A 17,988-nucleotide genomic window follows, 5' to 3' on the forward strand; every position below is an offset into this window, starting at 1 on the left:
CGATTCTGAAAATCGTATGTTGCTACAGTAAAAACATTTTTGTTTCATAGCACGTCACTTTGTGCCGCGCTATGAGTTTGTAGATCTGCTATTTATTAATAATTAAAGTATGAAATAATGGTTAAATAACAGATGTGACATGACAGATGTGATATCCCAGTTTTAAGTTAAACAAAGTGTAATTGAAATCATGTATCATTGTGACCGATACATTTCTTGTATATGATGTCACTGTACATTGTTTCCTTCTATAGTAACTCCCCCCCCCACCTCGACACACACACCCTTTTTCTCCTGTCAACCAAAGAACCACAATGGAAATAAGTTATCAAGCTTTCTTGTGTCTATCCTTTTGACTGTCGTCTGTGTGCAACCGTCTTCATTTGTACATGTATGCAATTTCATCAATGAAAATGTAATTCAATCTCTCAGGATAACAATGTTTATTAACCTTACTCTGTACAGCAAAAATAACCAAAGCATCATTCATGGAATGTACCGTTTGAACTGAAAATAAATAACGATAGCAGCAGCAACAGAACAAAACGATTGTTGTATACAACTGGAACCAAACACGTTTACATAACATTATGTGATCATCTCCCTTTGTGTATGGAACCACAATCTGTGTAAAATAACGAAGATGGTTCTTGAGATGGTATTAATCGAATCCACTGGTTCTCAACATTAGGTCCGGGGACCACCAGGTCAGTGTTAATTTTTTCAGATGTTGATTTAGTCTTTTGAATAACACACCATTAATAACACACTATTTAGTCTTCTGATAAACCAGTCCTTTAGTCTTTAGTCAACAAAATTAACACTGCACCAGGGGTCCAAATGACCTCTTACGGGTCTGTAACCCGTAAAAAATTATTAGTGTTGCATTAACACTGAGCATTTTACAGTGTATACAGACTGGGTAGGGTTGCCAAGGGATCGATGTACAATTTTATCAAATATACAACATTAGCACATACGACCAAGACCAACATAAGTTGCTCAAGGTGTTTGGGTTGGCGTAGAAGTATGGGTTGAGGTTGCAGAGGACACAGACATTGCCTGTGTCCTCTTATTTTATTTTTCTGTTAATGACGTCTCCTCTTCCAGACTGTTGAGTGAGTGAGATCAGTCAATGCATGGCTCCAGAAAATCAGTCCCTGTGACTTTCTTTCTCGTCAGTGGGTCAACCAACCACCCTTCCTACTTTGTTTGTACAGTACACGACATCTCAGATCAGTTTGTGCTTCACATGTAGATGTTTCGACCTGCGGGCTCATCAGGCAGGGCATTGCGAAGAACATCTCCCACCTTGCACTGCTGTAGTGTAAACACTGTGACCTAAGATTATTTCTTTCTTGAGCAAGTACAGTAAGGGTCCAGGGGAACCGGGGGGAATCTTGCAATTCAAAAGGTTGAGAATCACTGAACTAAAGTATAGAGCATAGCAGTGGTGGCCATTTTTGTTTACCGGCTATGGTTCCATAGAAAAAGCCCATTCATTCAGACCATAGAGATTTCCAAAAATATTTATTTTAATTATTTTAAGCCTGGAAGGAACTAAGCCATCCAGGCTCCTGGTGAATCATGGCCCTAACACATTTGATTCTGTGTCAAAAGATATTTGAAAAACGCAAAACAAATATCAGTTTGTTTCCATTCGTCAACTTTCAGACCGGCTAAGGGTCCATTTGGACTGGCTGGTGGTCCCTGGACCAAAACAAAGGGTCGAAACGAGAATCGGCAGTCTATAATATTTCAAGTAGTGAAGTCCTCTTCTGTGCGGTCAAAGTGCAGCATGGCGTCCTCCATGCCGAACATGTCGATGAGCTGGGAGAGGCTGGCCTTCCGCCCGTCCACAGGGAGGCTGGCCTGCAGCTCGTACAGCGCGGCCTGAGCACACGACCGCCACTTGTCGATCAGCCGTTGGAGCTGTGTCAAGTCGTTCTACACAGAGAGAGAGACAGAGAGAGAGATGTTAAAGGGAATTAGAAAGGGATGCATAATATTCAAAGCATACAAGTAGTTAGTGGTTCCCAACCTCTTTTTTTTCTCCTTTTCACATCTGACATGTTAACATCTTAAGCCCTATATGCTTATACTTACGAATAGCGAAAGTATCAGATTTACAAGCTCACACCGCTTGTAAATCTGATACTTAAAAAAAAAGAAAAAAAGTAGAATATTTTGTGTTTGACAACATAATGAGTAATGACCCAAAAATGCAAGTTATGCTTTTATACAACATGTTTAAAAATGTTGGACTGGGGGCGCATGCCACATATATGTCCAGCTCATGATGAACTTTGCTGCATGTCTCTCCCCTTCTCTCTCTCCCACTTTCCTGTCTGTCTTCACTGTAACTATCAATAAAAGGCACAAAAGCCCAAGACAAAAAAAAGTTGGACTGCCTCCAAACAGACATTGTGATCTTTGGCATCCCACCAACTCGCCAAAGGGGGGGGGCCCTGAACCCCAGGTTGGGGGAACCACTCTTGTTTCTAACACACTCACTGATTATACACAAAACAAGACAATAGATTGTCTTTTGGGGGGGGGGGGGGGGTGTTTATCCGTGTTTGTTTTATTATACCTTGCCTCTGTACATCTGTACCATCTTCAGCCTGCGCAGAGTCTCTGTTTTGTCTTTGATGTCCAGTTTGAGTTGGTCTCGTAGCCGTAGCAGCTCGTCTGCTGATGGAGGAGGACAGGGCTGTGTTGTTGTGTCAGGGTCAGGGACGATAAGCGCAGCGGCAGGAACTCTCACAGCCGCCGTTGACCTCACCCCCACGTCGTTTCTGTTCAAGTCAACATCCTGCCTGTCTCTACTGGGAGAGTTACAGCTCGCCGTCGCCTCTTTGGTTTGTGTTGGAACACGCCGTCTATCCTCCTCCTCCTCCTCTTCGTCGTCGACACAAAGGCGTTTGACCACGGAGACCATGGCGTGCGAGGTGAACGATCGCCTTGATCTCTTCAGTCTCTCCCTCAGCGAAGCACTCATCTGTTGTTTGGGCTGTGAAGAATGAATTAGGCCTGTCACAATTATTACATAATAATCACCTAAATATAATAACTGCAATTAATTTGTCATTGATCGTCATAATCGTTCTCATGTTGACACTTTGTCATAGTTATACATTCTCAAACATTTTCCAGAGAGCAGATCTACAAGCTTACAAGACGTGTTGTTTACATTTTCTACATTGTACAGTACTTGACATCTGTGATTATGAAGCCTACAAACCAAACAGAAATTATAATTATGTTTGTGCCTGTGCCAAAATAACTGCATGAGCTCCGTGAACTTCTAGATCTGCTATTTTATTTAAAAAAAAAACTAACAACAATTAACAACACAAATCTTGTGCAAGTACATGGTTCTAAATTATTTTCACATAGGGGGTCCGCACCCCCAAAAAGTTTTAAACTGGTCTACAAGTCAGTGTAACTAAATACATGGATCGCATGATGAATTCACTTATTTAGCACAGATGGATTTACTACTAAAGAAGCACGCAGTAAAAATAACTGCGGTAAAAGTGATTGAAGATGCAAGCTCAAACAAAACATACATACCTTGTCTTTGAATTGAGTGGGACTAGACTCCTCTGAAGGTGAGCAACAGCCAGCTTTTAATTTGGACGTAGAAGTCTCCATTTGTGAACATTTACAGGAGTGCTTCGCTATAGGAGTCTAGGACTGCTACGTGTTTGCACACTGCAGTGCACAGCAGTAGGCTAGTGACTCCTGACGCATTACAAAACAGCCTCGACAATTTAATGTAAGTTTGGGTTACTAAAATACTTTTCTAGTGGAGCAGTAGTTTTAACAATTTGTGCTGCGGAGAACAACTCTTCCGTGTTTTCAATCTCCAAGTGCAATGATTGGCTCAATACCGAATGCTACTAGTGGTGCACTGTGGGAATTGTAGTTTATATCGGCTAATGGAAGGCTCAGTCACTTTCACGTGTGTGCAAATTAACACATTTTAGCTATTTTTCCAGATTTGTGAAAATTACTTAAAATTCTAAATTAATATAAAATAAATTGAAATATTAAAGCCTGGCTGTTAAAATCTTTGGGGTATAGAATTTGCTGCACAAAGTATTCATAACCTTTTGTATAGTTTTTTATTTATTAAAAGTTAGACATTTCTACTATCTATTTACTGTCACAAAAAACTGTCACAGAAAATATGAGATGAGATTTTCCAGAAATTCCAGAGAAAGATTTTGACAATCTTTGAAAAACACTTCTGAAATGGGACATTCTGCATAACGAGTCAACGACTACTTACTTTTGGTATAAGCACCAATACTTGTGTAGCTACTTTTACTCAAGTAACATGTTGAATATACAGGACTTTTACTAACCGAGTATAACCCTATTTCTACATGGTGGTTTCGGGTACTCTTATACTTCAACATAAAAAATGTGGAAGTACTCCACTACTGTTCATGGTCATGTTTGGTCTAAATGCCATGGTTACTGTTGCTAGGGTCGGGTCAGGGCAGTCTCTCTTCCCCCCCAAAAAAAGCTGATTCAACCCATCAAAGGGATTTATGGTTCATCGTAGAGACACTCTACTCTCGGGTGATGTCTGTACGGATTTATTTGTGTGTATTCTTTTTTTCTGTAGCCTTCAGGAGAAAGGTGTGAGTTGAAATGTTATCCTGCAGAGACTTGAACATCAGAAATTGGTTGTCTGACATTATCACCCGAGGGCATGGATGGGGATTTTAACGTTTTATATCGAAACCTCTTATCTCCTTATTTCTTTGTGTGCTTTTATAAATTAACGTCCTGACCTACTTGATCATACTACAGTGTCAAAAGTAGCAGATATACAAGCTCATTTTGAGCTTGTAGATCTGCTACTTTTGAATTTGAATCCTGAAAAGTGACAGTTTTGGACATATGAGGTTTCCATCCGACAGATGATAGGAGACGTCCCACAAGGCTTATGGTTGAAGATAATTACTATACTCTCTCATCTAGTGTGAGTCAGACGTTTAATTTTATTTTCTCTCTGTCTTCCTTTTTCCTCGAACAGCGAGATGTGTCACACACACTTTTACTTTCTCTGCAGTGTGCAGTTACTATTTTTGAACGAAGTATATGCTTTTATTCCATTTATATTTTGTAGCTATATATCCCACTGTTGTTTGTTTGTTTGTTTGATTGGAAACCGTTAGGAGGAGGCGTGCTCTACTCAGGGGGAGTCCTTTCAAAATACACACAGCAGCAGTCTATCTAGAGAAAATGTCTTTCTTTCTTTGAAAATAAATAAATTCATAAGAAACTACTCAAGAGAGTGCAGATGTTCTGTTTGTTTGTTTGATTGTTCATCCAACTGCTTTAAGTTACTAAACGTGGTTATTGTTATAAGTTACTTTAAAGTGAGCAATAGATCTCATTGGAATTCATTCCAATGAGATCCGGAACCGCAGGAACCAGATCCAACATCGAACCGGAACTGGTTCCCACTGGTGGTCTGTGGACTTCATGTCTGCTATACAATTCAATACCGCTGGTTCTCAAAATATTAATTTCATGGTCGTTAAGGGTGAATCGTTAAGGAACCAGAATCGTTAAATCCTAAAAGATCCCAACCCTGTGTACATGTGCAACACAAACTAACACTTGATGCGCATTGATTGTTATGTGAAGTTGCAGGTATAGCCTATATGTTATCAATGTGAGAGACAACAGCAGAGGGATATGGCATTGAAGGCCATCTTTTATGTATTTGTGTTACATAAGGATTTGCTTTGAGACCATTTATATCACCACAAGATCATTTGTCCTTTGGGCTATGAATTGCATACATCATATTAATTAAATTGTGATAAGGATAAGGTTAAAAAGGGCCTTGGAAGATGAAGGGGTAATCCCCCCAAAAGCCCTCAAGGGTCTCACACACACACACACACACACACACACACACACACACACACACACACACACACACACACACACACATGGGGATCCCAAATGGTGCACCTTGCATGTCTCATCAACAGCCCCCTCACTCACCCCTCATCCCCCCTGCAAGACCCTTCACTCACTTCTACAGAAGACCACACACACACACACACACACACACACACACACACACACACACACAGAGAGAGAGAGAGAGAGAGAGAGAGAGAGAGAGAGCGAGCAGTGTGCATAGTGCATAGTGCATGAAAGAAATCTTATAGATAGATTCTAAGATATAATAACATTTATTACTCCCTCTTTGTATCCCTTTTTGTTTACTATGCAGATATATTTTGGTCAACTGTTTACATGTTTTTGCCACAAGTATTTTTTCTTGACCACAAGACTATTTAGTTGATTAGACAGATGCAGCTAGATTCATTGTTTACTCTGCATCCAAGTTTCTTTGAAGCATTACACTGTTCTCTCTGCACTGTGATTATTTACCTTTACTTATAGTTAGAGTTCATCCTTACTCTGCTTGTTCTGATCTTATTCTGTTTCTCTGGCCTTGCCACAGCTAAATGCCTATGATATTAGGATATTAGGATAATAACAAAAGGCAAGGAACTGACTGCTTACTATACTATCCAATATCAGCTTGTATCAAATTTCATCATTCTAAGCCAGAGAAGCAGACACATGCACGCATAGGGGGATCAAAAGATTTGTTCCAGAACGTATGGATGTACCCTGCCTGGTGGGCACATGTGAATGCGTACAGAAATGCATATATCAAGTCACTGCCAGATTTTACTGTGGGAAGAAAGAGCCACAATGTCTCTGCACAGACCTTTACACGTGCAGACACAAGAGAGGCACTTGTAAGCCACAGTCAAACTAACTTGACATCATGTATAATTTAAGAGAAACCAAAGCCGAATCAATTGGAGAAACATAAAATGCAGATGCTTCCTTCTACAATTGCACAATTAACATCCCATCATGCTCTGTGGACAGAGGAATGTATAAAAATGCGGAGCTGGCCCAGCTGACCTCGACTTTTGGATCAAGATGGCAAGAGAAAAAGATCCAAGTGAGAGAAAAGTGAAAGGATCGTTATTGAGGAAGGATGGGAGGAGCTTCTGTCACAAAGACTGCTAAACTGGCTAGTGTTTCAATAGGAACAGTGCCATGCGGGCAGCTGTGGAGGAGTGGGAGAGGCCAGCTGTGAGTCAGAAGGGTTGCTGATTTGCCCTACGGGCAAGCCCAGTCTGTGTGTCAAAGTGTCCCTGACTCCCTGAGCAAGACACTTAACTCCTAACTGCTCCACCAGTGCTGTATTAATATACTGTAGTGCCCACATCTCCAAACAGTTAGGATGAAATTCACGTACTGTAATGCAAATGTACAGTGTCAAACGTTGGAGATTGTAGTAGAAGGAGCACATTAACTTGACAGTGATTATCATGCATGATTAGTGTGATATTAGCCTAAAGCAGGGGTCTGCAACTAGAGCCCCTATGGCTCTACTACTATGGCTACTATGGCTTCTACAGGGAGAAAAAGAAAGATAGCAGACGAGCAGAGTTTGTGGACAGAGGCTTTTGCAGATTGACTGTCTGCCTGTATGTTTAATCTGCAGTGAGAAGCTATCAAACAACAACAAAAAGTAACGTTGAAAGACATTTCCAGGGAAAGCATGCTAAAGTGCAGCTGACCACCCAGCTGTTTTTTTTTAAAGTGGATTGCATCTTCAACACTAGTTTCGCTGCATCCCTGGAGATAAGCTTGGCATGCCACATTATAATGCGTACATCTTTTTTGCGGCTCCAGATAGATTTTTGAATAATTCTTTGGTCGAAAATGGCTCTTTCAACATCTTGGGTTGCCGACCCCTGGCCTAAAGGAACAGAAGACAGAAGACCAATTCTTCCTCAGCTGAATTGAGAATGTCAATGTAGGATGTGATCAGACTGTCAGCGAGAATTACTACAGTACATACAGTACTCTGTACGCAGAATACATAATCAGCTATTTTTGACAAATGTTTCCCCCCAGAATAGGGATGGTAAATGGTCAATGGTGCATTTATATAGGGCATACTGTATATCAAAAGTAATGTTGTCCCGGTCGGATCGGATGATCGGAAATCTGGGCCAATCGGAATCGGATCGGGAGCCAAAAAAATGTGATCGGGACATAGTATTAATATTATTATACCCATATCATATTAGACTGGATATTGTCTGTGATATTGTACTATTGTGATATGGCATAATCGTGTTCTATAAAATATAAATATCGGATCTGGAAAAATCGGTATCGGCAGATGCTCAAAATCAAATGATCGGAATCGGATCGGGAGCAAAAAACGTGACCGCAATGCAAAGTGCTTTAGATTGTACATTCACCCATTCGCACACACCCCATAGCCACTCCCGCCCCACTATACGGATGCGTGTGGTTAAATGCCAAGTAAAAACGTTCAGTCCTAATGGAAACGGATATTCTCTCAAGTTTTCCTCATGACACATTGGATCTTACAGAGGGAAAGTTTCACATATTTACACATAGCGTAATCTGACATATAAGATTCTAAAAATTAACAATGTCATTCAGGGGTGCCATCATGGATGGATGAAAAGGTTATTTACAGGGGTGACCTGAGCCAAAAAAGTCTGAGAACCACTGCCATTATTATAGTCACTGCACAGATGTGGAAAAAAGTGATCCTTCACCATATTCTCCACAAGTGGGCGAGTGCCTTGTGCGGTGTACACAAGAGAACAGTGCAGGCCTGAATGGTTGACCACTTCAGTGAGTGTGGCTTTGTTTGACTGTGGGGGGCATTTTCCTGCCATGGTTTGGGTCCACTTATCCGCTCAGAGGGAAGGGTCTCTGCAAATGAAGTTATTATTCTGTTCTGAGAGATCACCATGACAATGCTCCCATCCACAGAGCGGTCACTGAGTGGTTTGATGAGAATGAAAATGATGGGAATATAACATGCCATGTCCTTCACCAGATCAGAGGCCAGATCGCAACCCGTTGGGTTGTGACATTTTGGATTGGAGTGTTAGACAGCACTCCCCATGACCAAATAGAACAAAATGGTAATATATTTAGTTCCAGCAGCGATCCAGAGACTTGTGCTAAAGCACATTGAAGCTATTCAGGTGGATTGTGGTGGACCAACACCTTACTAAGACATGTTGGGTCTCTCCAGCACATACCAACAAATGTGTGGTGTGTGCGTGCGTGCGTGCGTGCGTGCGTGCGTGTGTGCGTGCCTGCCTGCCTGCCTGCCTGCCTGCGTGCGTGCCTGCATGCGTGCGTGCGTGAGTTCTATTTACCTAATCTGAATTCAGGTTTGTAAAGTTGGACCCAGATGTGTGTTTAAATTATGCAATGAAAATTCAAATGAGGTGAAGACAGCGAGAACTTGAAAATATGAGTTGCTTCACTGCGTAGCCTACTGTTCATATGGGTTTGTTCTAAAATTCTGAAACATCCAATGAATTTACAATGTCAGCCTGATCCATCTGAAACCTATTCTGTATCTGTAATATGTTATCTTTCTTAGTGCATGAAAAATGGGTATATTAGATTCAGTATCCTCTCTTCTAACATTAAATTATTATTATAAAGTATTTTACTTAATGTCTCTGACTCATATCATGAAATCTTCATTGAAATGTTTCCAAGAGAGCCGAAAGACTCATAATCCTGATAATCCCATAATAGGCCTAGAGATCCTGATATAGTGCATGTCTGTGTACCTGCGGCTTTCTTGTTGTGATTGTAAAGCACAGAGAGAAGGTTTCCACTAATATTCCATTCTCAAAACCAATGTAGCATTCAGGAATGATGTCCTCGGCATACCGGGTTCACCTGCAGTGTCCTGACAGCACCCGCAAGTGTCAAGACTGAACCTATAATTTGAAATATTAATCTCCACATGTCATTCTTAACTTGTAATGACTCAGTCAGAACCTTGATACACCCTCTCTGAATTTGGCAGGGCATTTTCGTGCCCCTGGGTTATAGTATATTTGAACAAAGCATCAGTCACCCTTAACAGGAGAGAGCGAAATAAGGTAAAAAAGCCTGGACTGTGAGTGTTTAAATTGCTGTCAAAACACACCATCATTATTTTGTGATTTATTGACTGTCGTTTCAGGAATAAGTCCTTATGTGGAAAGCTGTTACTTTAACACTAACAGACTATTTCTCACACATGGCTACTGAGAAGTGAGTCAACCCCCTTTTTTTTAAGATTCCACAATCAGGTTTACTGAACTAACCTAAAATTACTTTAACCACTTAAACCACCAACATTTCATGCTTCAAGTTTCAAATTTATTCGAAAACAACTCCGCATCACAGTATGAATCATGCTGTTTCTTCCAAATTAAAGAGGGACACTAGTCTAGAATAACATTTTTTTTAAACATAAATCATTAAAATGTTTCTGTTTGTGGGCCTACTTACGGTAAAGCTTATGTATGCTTTGTCGTGTGACAGTGTCGTGCGGAAATAGCCGATCTACAACAGGCGCATCTTGTCTTAATGTGATGTGTTGTGAGCTTGTTGTACTGTAGACCTATTTCCACTTTATTATTCTATTTTTGTTAACCTTTTTTATGCCCAAAATATTATCACATGGCATTCTTTCAGTCTGCATACTGATGCGATTTCAGAGGCGCCAAGCCGCCAACCTCCATACAATTGTTCCTCAGGCACCATTTGTGTTCCATGCTTTGAACAGATTGGAATCATGCTCTGTGCGACGGTGTGAGTCATGCAGGGATAGGACGAAGGGCGATGGCTGCTCAGGGTGTGGTCTGGGTGGGTGAAGGTTCTGACAGGCAGTGATGCATGTGGCTACCAGCGCAGGAAAACGGCTAATTCCACTCAAATTGCATAGAACGAAATTAATGGGTATACCAAGTGCTTATTATGTTTATTTAAATGCCTTTCTCGTGCAGTGCTGAGGGCTATATAGGCCTATAGTGCATATAAGTCAGCAATCTGTCTGCTATTCAATTTGGTCCTATATGTATACTCTATACAAGTCTTGCAAATTAGCCACTTAAACACTATTCAACATTTAAACCAAAATAGCAGATATGCAAGCTCACCGCTTAAAGGAGCACTTCACTCATTTCAACCTCATCTTCATTTAATTGGTCCTCCTAATTAACGCTCATCATACGATGGAACCATTTCTGTCTACTCACTCTGTGTCTCATCTCATTGGTGGGCTGTGTGGACAGTACAGAAATCTGCCTATACCCTACCAGTGACATCATCAACGGGGATTCCAAACTAATGGAGCCTATTCTTCATGTAAAATTACCTGAACTGTCCATACAGTCCCCCTCTGAGACAAAGTCAGACATGTCAGAAATATGATAAAGTATTATTTGTGAGGACAAATTATACGAAGATAGGTTAAAAAATGGGTGTGGTCCTTTAATGTTAGAGCATTGGCCTCTATCTCTATCCTATCTTTGTAAATCTGCTTTGTGACCAGTTTATAGGGTGCATACTAAAAGTTAATTAGTACATTAACTTTGATTTATTCATGGCATGTTCACTAAAACTCTAGGTTGATTATGTAATGGAGGGGCAAACTAAACAACTCCATTCTTTTTCCAATGTGTCCACCAGATGTAAGCCTAGTGGAATGAATATTGACTATTTGCTGATGCACAGCACACATGAAGCGGATCATCAGTTTATGGAGTGTGGGGGACACACGTGCACAATGCACATGTGGATTGTGGTGGGTGGATGAAAACAGCAGCCTTTGGGTGAGGAGGGGCTGTTTAAAAGAACATTCCAAAAATGAATTGAATCACAATGAAAATTCAAAAAAGTCTTTCTTTCTGTTCTCCTTTTTCTCCCCTTCTATTTGTTAAATCAGATTTCTGAGCCATAAATCAGGCTGCTTCTCTGTAGTCTGTAGACCGTGTATTGAAAGCTTAATTGGTTCCCTGTGGTTGCGTTTTTTTTCAGCCCCTTCGTGCAGTCAGTCCAGTAGTCACACACAATACCTGCTTGCCAAAGCTCGGCTGGATGGGCGCGGTTGGGACAAAAGCCCAAAAGTTCTCTGTTCTGGCTTGCCTGCGAAAGTTGAGAGCGAAAAGACAAAAAAATTGAGACGGCAGCGGAACGTCCCACCACCACTACCCTGCGCAAACTTCTTATAAACAAACGGACTCGTTGAAGGATGGATTAGTAATATAGCCGCATCCCCGCGGGACTAATCAGGATTAATTCACATTCACTGGGGGAAAAGCTTTTTTCACTTATTATTTTTCTTTTCTCCAACGGCTTGCGCTGAAGGTATGGATTTTATATTAAGGATTCCAGAGTGGATTAACCATTATAACCTATTTTGTAGGCCTGCGCGGTGTGAATTTGGGATTGTCCGTGCAACAAAGGAGCTTAAACATCGAACTATACATCTGCTTTGCACGTTTATTCCACGTATCCTACAGTCAGAACTACTCTGTGCCAACCTGGCTCTGCGCTGCCTGAGCGCACTTTACCTGCATCTGCCTACGTGTTGTGGTGGTGTTGAGATAAACATCACACATGTGTCTTCTCTTGTCCGCTACTTGAGCTGTCAAACATTTGTTGTGATTAATCATAAGTTAATTAATTGGATACAATTTGTAAACATTTAGAGTTATCAGTCAATCAGTGGCAGCTGCGCATGATGGAGACAGTTATGGGCATTTCACATTGTTTGTTTTCATTAGTTTGTGGACCACGTGTGGACAGTGGGCACTAGGGCTTATATTCTTGATCAGGATTCAGGATAGGCTATTGCAAAGTTAAAACTGCTTTTCGTGGCTTATGTTTTGTTGATTTATTTGAGTTCTCTTTAGTTTATGAGGGGAGATCAGAAACCAATAGCCTATCCTATCTAGGCTACAGCAGCATGCACTTGGATTTAGGAACTTGGCTTTATGAATATTTTCCTCTAGCCTATTGACATTGATGTGAAATGAGCAGTACAGTGGTGACACATGTTAGTGATTGAAATGCCTTTTGTACATGGGAGGCTGGGCTGCATGCGTGAGAAGATGTTCTTTTGTGCTCCCAGAACTGTACAGCAATCCCCTCGCCTCTTTTGTTCTTTTGTCAGGGTTGCCCTCAAAGACCATAAAGTGAATTCATCCAGAATTTGAAACCTATATACTTGGCTGTGCACTGTGGATGACCTCTATAAACCTTTATCTGCACTTTGGGAAGTGCAAACCTGTCTTGTGGTATAGTGTTGCTGCTAACCATACATTTTATCAATTAATGTTAGCCAGGCCTTCTAATCTTTGTCTAAATTATTTTTAAGGTAAAGAAAAACATTGAAACATTTCTGTTGCTGTATAACATCCATTTCTGACAGCATTTTGGATTTAGAGTAGGCCTATGTTGTCCCAGCAACTTTAGATTCACAATCTGGCAACTTGGCAAGGTAAACATGCATTTATCTTGGCTGCCTATTTTATGATCAAATTGTTAGATGACAGGTCTGCAGGGCTCCACAAACAGATCTGTTGTTCTTCCACAATAACTTAAGACATCTTTACCATAATGTAGCTCCATGTTCTACTGCATTTTATAAACTATTGTACGCTTTTGAGTGACGCAGCACCCATTGTGGACATGCACGTGTAGAGTTCTCTCCTCTTTTAAGATGTTTTCTCAGAGCCATGGATGGACTGTACTTTCCAGAGGAATTAATTACCCTCAAGGGTTATGAGTTATTATAGCACAGCTCAGAGCTATTTGCTTAGACAAGACAAAGCCTTGTCCAAATCCATGGATTATGGTTGTATGTGGATTGTGTGCCCCCTTGGAGGAGCTTTCCTGCCCAGGTCTCATCTTTCTGTCATTTCACCAGATAGTGGGATGGGATGGAAATGGACGATTTGACAACGCGACTGGGCAACCACTCCACAGACCTGTCAGGAGAAAAGGGTAAGATGTCCATGACTTGTCCGTTTCTATCGTTCAAAAACCTTCCACAGTTCCATTACTAAATCAATCCTCCATAATATACAAAGTCTGTGTCAAGTTTTTGGATCAGCAATGACTGAGGGACCTGCATGGGGATATTGTGTAGCTTTGTTGTTGTTGTGCCATCTCTGGTGATGATTCATATTCATACACCAATAATATGAATAGGAAACACTATTCCAAGTGCAAAAAATGTGTAAGAGACACATGTGGTCAGTCTCCTAAGGAGTAATGACAAATGCAGCTGCTTTGGTAAAGGGGAGATTTGAGGTGCTGTTTAGACACCTACAAAGAGTGAGCCTCCAAAGCTGAAGAGTAGACTACAGTATTTATGTCCCCGTGTACAGTTTATGTTATTATCCTGGTGGAGGATTACATAAACACAGTGTCTCGCCCCCTCGTCAACGCTGACTGGACCATGACCAACTATATCTCTGCTAGTTGAGTGCTGCATTTCCTTGCTGTCGCCTGTCGGGCAGAAACCTTGTTCAGCGTTTTATCTTTTCTTAAATTAATCCATTAATGTACTTCATCATACAAGAGTGTCACGCAAGAGTATAGTGACAACAGCAGATCTATAAGCACAAAACATGCAATATCGCCTTCCCTTGTCAGCTTGTAGAGCTGCTATTGTTGTGACTTTGTAAACATTTAAAAAAGGTAAAAGTGAAAGTGGTTAAGTGTGTATGTGGTGTGTTTTGTAAGTATTTAACCAATGAATCATATTATCAAGAACTTGTGAATAAATAATAACTATACATTATGGATAGGATCCATTGGAACACAGGATTTGGTGGTTTTGGATATACAAGGTTTCCACCTGACATTGACCTTTTTGTAATGTTTTGAAAATATTTGGATGTTTTTGACTATTCTTTTTACAATATTAATGATTAATGATGAAAATGGGGATGCCAGCAGGTTGAAAGTGGATGAAATCAAGTAATGCAACATGTTTGGACTATACTGTGCAGTGTGAATTTTGACAACAAATTCTGATTTAGTCTTATTCTTTTGAATGACACACCATTGGTCCTATTTAGTTATCTGAAATTGTTTAGTTAGTCTAGTCTTAGTCAACTAAATATCAAAATCTTAGTCTTTTAGTTTTATGGCCCAATCTTGGGCACGCCTCGTCTTACCCTTTAACCCAAAACTTACTTGTCATATTTTACTATCTTGAAAAAACATCTTAAAATAGTTCAACTAGCTGATCTACATCGACACGTTGTGACGAGATGAGATCGGCTACTGTATTTGAACAAATTTTAAATGTTTTTTTCAAAATAGTGAAAAATGGAAAATAAGTTTAGGGATAAGGGCCCTATAGTCTTAGTCAACAAAATGAACACTAACCTATATAGTACAAGCAGATAAGGTGTCACAGCCCCCTTGTGATCTTAGGTACAATAGCTACAGTGCACCTTCTACCAAAGTGTAATTATTCCATTAATCTTCCAGTGATAAGTTAACTGCAGTCATATGATATGATATGATAATATGATATATGATAATATGATATGATATAATATGCCAGGCCAACATGGCCGAACTGTCACACCACTGGGGTGCACAGCGAGGTCAAAGACACTTGATTATACGCTTGACACCGAAAATTAGACACCAACATAAAAACAGGGCGTCTGGCTATTTCCATAGACAGAATTGCATACCCGCACGTGGCACGCACGCACACGCACGCACACACACACACACACACACACACACACACACACACACACACACGGGCATCAACATTCTAGAACAGTAATTTTACGAATGCCATTTAAACAGTTCTTGTGGTGCATCACACAGGTATACCGCAGGTACACAGGTACCGCATGCACCATATGCACCGTATACAACTAAGAATAAGTTCATAACTTCAACCCCTAAACCTACCGTAATCTCTAAATGCCTTATCCTGACCCTAACCCTAATTGTAAACTCTCAAGTTCTCTCTCTCTATATATATATATATATATATACACACTTGTGGGGACATTTAGGCTCTCTCTCGATACTAATAGAAGTACACACGCATGCATGCACAGTTGCACACACACACAAATGGGACATGTGGTAAATCAAAATGAATGGCTGAGCTGATCTGTGCATACATTGCCTCCTAGTGGTTAAAGTGGGGTTTTTAAAATAAGTGATGTTTTTTAATGCAATTTGAATTTAACTTATCTCTTCCAACATATTTCGTTATTCAATTCACATACATACTGTACAAACTAATATAAGGTGGGCTAATTTTCTGCTTTGTAAACAAAAACAAACACATTTTAGACAATTAAATCTGTCTGTCTGTCTGTCTGTCTGTCTGTCTGTCTGTGTTTGTATTCCATCAGTTGTGACAGAGACAGTAACTACAACGACCAGACTGGCATCTCTGCCCCCAAGTGAGTCAGGGGTCTCACTCTCACTCCCCCCCCCCCCCGCAACACTCACACACACGTGCTACGTAGGCCAGTCATTTTGCGGAGGAGGCACTGCCCTGCCATGAGTAACAGGCTTTTCCTTGTTTTGCTGTGTGTCTGCCCGTTGCTAGAGGGAACCAGTGGATCGAATCACAGGACTATGTCCAGCGGTGCTGGAGGGCTGGGCCTGGAGAAGAATGTCTTAACGCAAAACAGCAGTGGAAGCTATTTCTCCTCATGTGAGTGGAACGCGTCAAACTACCGGAATTATAAGATTCCACTCTGTTCACCTTTAAGTGTCGTCTTTCTTCTTTTTTTTTTAAATAATAAATTATAGTTGAGTGGAAAACTGTACTTGTGTTGTATGCTGAGCTGCATCATTTTCAAAGCATTTCAGCCATATATTTTGAAATATTTGATGGGTCCGCCACATGATTCTGAGAATTAAACTGCTTGCTATCCCAAGCAGTTTACTTCTGCATGGTCATCTAACAGTGGTGCTCAGACTCTGGGGTGGAACCCCCAACTTCATATTCATTTGAATATGAAAAGTTGCCCATAAACGCACCATTTCAGACTTTGTTGTATGACTGTTGCACAATAGACACCGTATACAGTATAATAACATGGCTAAAATAGGGATGTCAGGTTGTGGTTAAGTCTGTCTGTGGGGTTTTTATAAAGCACTACAAATGATTAATAGGAGCTTGTGACTAAATAATAACTACATCGGATGTAATTTGTAACAGATCACATGTTTAATTTCGTGAAAAGTAACGCTTTTGGACGTACACAATTTCTGACCAACGCCGACAACTTTCACGTATATAATTACATTCAAAAGCATGCTTTGGTGTGCCTTGAAAAATGTAGAGAACCTTGTTTTGGGTCGAGCAACATTGGAAATAGAAATGATCAGTGAGGCTCAGTGGCATTGTGGTCGAGTGACCCAAACGCCTCCCAGCTTGGCACCAGTCAGCATCAAGGGATTGGGGGTAGGTCCCTGCGACAATGACATACCCATGGGCCTCATCGCTTGGCAAGGCTCTGATTGATTGAATAGTTTATTAGACAGAAATGTAAAGTCTAAAAGGCATAGTTCTTTTGCACAGGCAAAAGTTCTTGCAGTCCTTTTTTCATTTAGGCCCTAAATTACAATGGGGCCCTAATATGGTATCATATGTACCATTCCATTCCTTCAGCCTCCGTGGGTGTGAGCGTGAGTGGCTTCAGCTCGTCCTCGGGCGTGTACCTGGGAGGAGGAGGAGGAGGAGGGGACAGCCTGGGCGGAGGAGTGAGCGATGGAGGAATGGGGAGCTACGGTGACGCAGAGGGCTACGGGAGCGGAGGGGGAGGAGGAGGAGGAGGAGGAGGAGGAGGAGGCGGAGGCGGGAGCTACGTGGTCACGTCGGTGTCCAAGGTGAGCACGTATGAGGAGAGGACATGTCTGCCTTCAGCGTAGTCTGACACACATACAGAGACCAACACCGTAGTCACTTTGAGTGACAGTCGGGGCAAACGCAGTCCCCTCTAGCTCAAGTTAGCTTGAGACGGCGTGACCTCCGTCGTGGTCTAAAACTATACTATTGGCAAAAAACCCCCA

The 17,988-nt window shown here is 41.1% G+C and overlaps 2 protein-coding genes across 2 annotated transcripts in view; one reads left to right on the forward strand and one right to left on the reverse strand.

Annotated features, from left to right (window-relative positions):
* Positions 1–9: 9 nt before the first annotated feature.
* sfr1 (SWI5-dependent homologous recombination repair protein 1) lies at positions 10–3,834 on the reverse strand. Its single transcript, XM_080782325.1, has 3 exons — positions 3,577–3,834; positions 2,594–3,013; positions 10–1,947 (listed from the first exon to the last, which is right to left on the reverse strand). Exons 1-3 carry the CDS (start codon positions 3,655–3,657, stop codon positions 1,759–1,761), a joined length of 690 nt encoding a protein of 229 aa, XP_080638451.1. The 5' UTR covers positions 3,658–3,834; the 3' UTR covers positions 10–1,758.
* An 8,197-nt stretch (positions 3,835–12,031) lies between these two features.
* The window catches only part of col17a1b (collagen, type XVII, alpha 1b), a 55,213-nt gene continuing 49,256 nt past the window's right edge, over positions 12,032–17,988 (forward strand). Inside the window, exons 1-5 of the mRNA XM_080782407.1 lie at positions 12,032–12,279; positions 13,844–13,920; positions 16,317–16,367; positions 16,517–16,624; positions 17,588–17,805. Of these exons, the coding sequence (XP_080638533.1) occupies positions 13,857–13,920; positions 16,317–16,367; positions 16,517–16,624; positions 17,588–17,805 (441 nt within the window). The 5' untranslated portion in view covers positions 12,032–12,279; positions 13,844–13,856. The remainder of the gene's footprint in view (positions 12,280–13,843; positions 13,921–16,316; positions 16,368–16,516; positions 16,625–17,587; positions 17,806–17,988) is intronic.

Source organism: Protomyctophum bolini, assembly GCF_963924005.1.
Source record: "Protomyctophum bolini genome assembly, chromosome: 14".
In the NCBI taxonomy this organism is placed as follows: domain Eukaryota; kingdom Metazoa; phylum Chordata; class Actinopteri; order Myctophiformes; family Myctophidae; genus Protomyctophum; species Protomyctophum bolini.

What these genes read in the sequence shown, in the direction of transcription:
- sfr1 (XM_080782325.1), bottom strand. Translation starts at nt 3,657, where the DNA reads ATGGAGACTTCTACGTCCAAATTAAAAGCTGGCTGTTGCTCACCTTCA. An exon ending in CCACTCAATTCAAAGACAAG is followed by an intron (nt 3,014 to 3,576) that starts GTATGTATGTTT and finishes CATTCTTCACAG; the next exon opens with CCCAAACAACAGATGAGTGC. An exon ending in TACAGATGTACAGAGGCAAG is followed by an intron (nt 1,948 to 2,593) that starts GTATAATAAAAC and finishes CTCTCTGTGTAG; the next exon opens with AACGACTTGACACAGCTCCA.